This window comes from Athene cunicularia (genome assembly GCF_003259725.1).
Source record: "Athene cunicularia isolate RWA chromosome 1 unlocalized genomic scaffold, athCun1 chr1_part1, whole genome shotgun sequence".
Taxonomy (NCBI): domain Eukaryota; kingdom Metazoa; phylum Chordata; class Aves; order Strigiformes; family Strigidae; genus Athene; species Athene cunicularia.
Genome location: NW_020799091.1, coordinates 124,943,997 through 124,948,922, shown reverse-complemented (window position 1 = coordinate 124,948,922; position 4,926 = coordinate 124,943,997). Strand labels below are relative to the sequence as shown.

The following is a 4,926-nucleotide window of genomic DNA, read 5'->3' as shown; positions in this document are numbered from 1 at the left end:
CCCCGGAACAAGAATTTTTTCAGAATAACCAAAACTTTGACGGGTTCTCTTCTATGTATAACAGATTAGGAAATTCAAACAAATCCAATATGGAGATTTCATTTGGAATTGAGAAACTGAAATGTGCTCTTTTGAGGAAGCAAAATGAAGTGCTTGACTTTCCAACATTATTTTTTGGCTGATTTCACACACGAAATTCAGCATGAATGTTTTAGTCGTTAGGAAACTTTCAGTGTTAGAGGAAGCAAGACTTCATCCAAAATGCTGTACCACCTCTCTCTCAAGGCACCTCTGAAGTATGTTGGCTTTAGCCTGCTCACTATCTCACAACCACTGCCCTTGTTCTGTGCCTCTCTAGAGTGTGCCCTGGAAGATGAAACCTATGAGGATGGAGCAGAGACCCAGGTGGAGTGCAACCGCTGCGTCTGTGCCTGTGGGAACTGGGTGTGCACTGCAATGACATGCGAGGGTCTGTATGCACTCCAGACAATTCCTGTATTTGGTTTTGTACAAAAGGGACTTTTGCTTTCTATCTTTCTGAGGGCACCAGCTATCCACATTTCTTCTCTCTCCAGCTCTTCCTCAGCTTCTCTATGGGTGGCTTCTGCTCACCTCCCCCGTGCTCCATGTTGGCCAAACCCAAGCTGGTTCTGTTCTAGGTCAGAAAGTGTGTATACTGGGTTGGGAGTAACACTGCTGGGGTTTGTAGTTTGGTTCTGGTGTCACGAAAATTCAGCACCAAATCCTTCAGACCAGAGCTACTCTGCATCCAGCTGGTTTGGGGCATGCACAGACCAAATAGGTTGCTGTCTGCAACCATATGTGTAGGTGTGAGCAAGTCAGCTTTCCTGTATGTGTGTCAGTATCCTCACTGGATCTGTGTTTGCAGTATTTGTAAAGCAGGAGCTAGGGTCTTGTCTTGCCTCTGAGGGGAGATAGGAGACTTCATCCAGTAATGCCAAGAAAGCACTTTAGCTTCTTGCCATAAAAACTGTAGAAGAAAATAAGGGTGAAGGAGATGGTGGGAGGTTGTGTTCATAGTAAGGCAGGGTTGTTTGTCTGTTCTTCCTTTGGAAGGCCCTTCTTCAACTTCCACAGCCATGTTGTAATTGTGAGAAACCACGGTGGGGTTGTGAATAATGGCTCTCTGTTGGTCCAGGGCCAGTGGACAGCCAGCTTTCCCCCTGCCTTGGGAAGTGTATGGGTCCTTTTCAAGGAGCCACATCCACCCGCCCAGCACTGTGCTGCGTTTTTCTGGCCTTCTTCCCTAGAAAACAGGCCTCTGCATGAGCTTTGTTTACAGTGCTGTGTGGGAGCTGTCAGCAGTACGTTAGCTCACATCTATAGCCAGTAGCTTGGGCAGAGTAGGAGAGAGGGGAACAGCAACAAGGATGTGCAGAGTTTCTTTCACATTTAGCTGGCCTTCTGCAGCAGAGTCTTCAGGATCATCTCAGCCCAGACTTGGCTGTGGCAGCAGGAACTCACCTCAGAAAAGATAACTGTATTACTAATAGAGCTGCCAGAGGAGCTGTGGGTAGGTCTTGGAAGTTAAGCAACCAAATGAGACACTCTTTGTTGCCTCCCCAGAAACAACCTTCAAAGTTGCTATGCAACACCCAGTCTTGCTGCCTACTTTGTTCCCTGCATCCATGGCAGAAGTATGCAATGGGACAACAATTCCTTGACTTTCTGCCCATGTCAGAGCAGCAGAGGGGTTAGAAGCTATTGTTAGAGGGATAATGAAGCCAAAGAATCAGATCAGATACAGCAGCAAGTTGCATTTCCACTGAGCGAAATTACCTCTTCATTAGGCATCAGTTGATGTACTTGGATAGCACTGAGCTTCCATTTATTCTCTTCAAGAGGCCAAGATGTTTGAAGTAATTATAGGTGCTTCTTTTAAATAATATGCAGCCTCTTCCTTGTGGTTTTAGTATTTATCACGTGGGAGGGAAAGACAGGGACAGACTAGATACCCAGGTTCTGAAGTCCCAGGCAGCACAAGGCCTGGACTCTTTCTAAGATGCCAACTCATACCTTCCTCCAGCAAAGCCTTCCTAAGCTTGAGATACCCTCTGGCCGACCTGCCTCTTTTTATTCTACGTGGCTCAGCCTCTGAAATTTTCATCCCCTATTTGTGATAATGCTGAACTCCATTTTTGTTGACAGGGAAGAATGAGAAGATGCCTGCTCAGAGACAGCGACCTGATCAAGACTTGACCGAGGAGGAGCTGGCTAGATATGTTCAGGAACTGCAGAAGCATCAGGTTAGCATGAGGCTGGGAAGGTCTGCTGGCGCTAAGTCTCCCCTTGCTAGAGGGGTTCCCTCTGCTTCTGTTCACTTGGAGACTTTGGTAGAAGGGAGAGCGCAGCAAAGGGAGATCTCTGTTGCCTGTGGGGACAAATACAGGGGTGAGGCTTTGAGGTATCTGGCACTGCTTGTGGATGGACCAAAGGCTTCAGAGTGCTGCCAACTCCTGTGTCAGTGCAAAGCTTCACTTTTGTTCTCTCTTTCTAGGAGACGGCTGAGAAGACCAAGAGAATGAGCACCAAGGAGATGTAAGGGGCCTCCACACCGGAGGAGCCCAGGAGGATGGGCCCAACCCACCACCCTGTCCTCCAGTGCTGATCTCAGTATGCACAAGTGTCTGCTACAGTTGCCCAGTCACAGATATTTACATTGTATAGCGATGGGTTATTTGTTTTGTAATACACAGAGAATGGGGCCAGGAAGGGGGAGCAGAGCCCACCTGTTCAGGGAGCTTCATTGTTGGGGCCTTGGAAGGCTGGGAGGGACTCACAGCAGCCTCTGGGACTCTTTCCCAGAGCAGATAGCTGCTCCCTCCAAGAACTAACAGGGATTTCTTGTTCTCCTGGATCTGGGGAAAGGAGGGAGGTCAGTGCTGGATAGAAAAGGGGGTCTTCATTCAATAACAGTTGTCAACACCAGCCTTGGCTGCAGAAATACAGGCCTGGCAGTTTTGTGGCTGAGCACATGTGCTGCAGGGCATCATTAGCCAAGGACCTTGCCCTGCTTACCCTCCCTTTGGTTCGAGCTCCTCAAAGCTGGTCAGCCTGGTGTGACACCTGGAAGCTGTGGTGCCATGCTGCTGGCATGAGTCCAGCACATTCCTCCTTGCTTTCCACCGGACTGTCCCCAGCAGCTCCTCCAGTACATTGTGGGTTCCAACACAACATGGTTCCTTTTGACCTCATCTCACTCTTACTCTCCCTGCCCCCTCCTTAGAGGTGCTATCATGTTTTTTTCTTATCACATTCACATGCTGACTCCCCCTTTTGTTTTGTTTTTTAAATTACTTTATTTCTTATGGTAGTAATTCAGCTTTTGTATGTTTCGTAGCTCTAGATCTTTCAAGAAGACGCAGCCTGTGGGTTTTTGTTATTGACAGTGCTGTAACGCCCATGCACAGTTTGTATCGCACTGCACTCAGCCACCACAAACACCACAAGCAATTTGTGAGTCCTGTGCTACAGGGTATTTCTCAACTGGGGATAGCAATGTCCCTCGTGGGAAGAAGACACAGGGCTGGATGTAATTAGTTGCTCCAGCACGGATTGACACCACAGCTCTCTAGCTCCTTTAGCTAGTGTTGACCATGTGCTCAAAGTCTGTGCTCGTGCCTCTCTCAGTTCCCAGAGGGAAGTGCCAAGTAGTCTAGAGGCAGAGGGAACAGGCAATCCCAGTAGTAGGGTGTCTTCAAAGGCTTAACTCCATAGAAAGCTGTTTAGTTGGGAGTCTGGGCTGTAAGTCGTCATCTTGGGCTTTCCATCTCCATCTGGGTGAGGCAGCAGCAGTATTCTTTGATTCCAGGTCTGAGTTTGGAGGCAGGGCTGGAAGCCTCATTACAGATGCATTTCACAGTGTCTTTGATCAGCTTTGACCACCCTCACATCCTTTGATGGGTCATTTTCACCTGACCCGTTTCTCAGAGCGTTGGTCCTAGATATATATATGAAATGCTGTTTTGTTGACAATCACCTCTGTAGCCTCAAGCCCAGCTGATTTTCTCCTGCAGTCGTCAAATGTACTTCATACACACCTGAACATGCAGTTTCCACATTCCCTCATGCCCCTGCCATGCACCCCAAGCAGTTGCACATATCCTGAGATGATCGCTTGTGACTTCCATCTTCCTGTTGGTGAGCGCCGTCAGCATTGTTGCCAGGTATCTTGCAGCCCCCTAGTGCTTTCTCAAGCAAAACTCCACATGCATCTGCAAAAGAATGTTCTGCTTTAGTGAAGATCAGCAGGACTTTTGTCCCAACCTTCCCCCTTTTGCACGGTGCTTTCCTTGAAGAGGAAGAATGAGCTGGTACCTAGCAAGTGTAGGGAAGAAGAAGGCTTGGCCACTCCTGTGGTCTCACCCATAAGCCAGTTTTGTTAAAGGCTGTCTGGTCTTTGAGCTGTTTTCCTGCTGTGAACCCAGAGGACTTCCACTGTTTTAGGCACAGTGCCACATTTCTAGTGAGAATCGTACCCTACCCGGCCCTGCTTGGAGGTTCTGGCATAATACATACCGAAGGGGGCTGGTTCTTCTCCTATAAGGGTCTGGATTTAAGAAAGTGTCACCTGTGAAGGTGAGGGGAATGAGTCTGAGCTGAGAGTGATGCGGACAATGCTACACTGGGACAGAGTCGTTGTTTGTGTTCTGGTGGTGCTGGATGAAGTGGTTGGTGGAGTTAGGAGCACCCATTAGATACACCCTCACCTCCAACAGTAGGAGAGAAACACCTTCATGTGCTGGATCTGGAGTCACAGGAACATTCTTAATAAATGTTTTGGTTTATTCTGACCCTGCTCTGAAAGGTGGAAGGTAGTTTGTGCCTCCCAGCTCACTTCCTTCCATCTTGGATCATTGAAGTGCCTTAGAGAAAACATAACAGCTTGCCTTAAAGGCTTTCCCT

At 48.2% G+C, this 4,926-nt stretch overlaps 1 protein-coding gene across 1 annotated transcript in view; it reads left to right on the top strand.

Moving 5' to 3' along the window:
• FSTL1 (follistatin like 1) overlaps positions 1–4,920 on the top strand; it is a 19,842-nt gene extending 14,922 nt beyond the window's left edge. The window contains exons 8-10 of the mRNA XM_026847092.1: positions 359–469; positions 2,170–2,267; positions 2,519–4,920. Of these exons, the coding sequence (XP_026702893.1) occupies positions 359–469; positions 2,170–2,267; positions 2,519–2,563 (254 nt within the window). The 3' untranslated portion in view covers positions 2,564–4,920. The remainder of the gene's footprint in view (positions 1–358; positions 470–2,169; positions 2,268–2,518) is intronic.
• Positions 4,921–4,926: the final 6 nt, after the last annotated feature.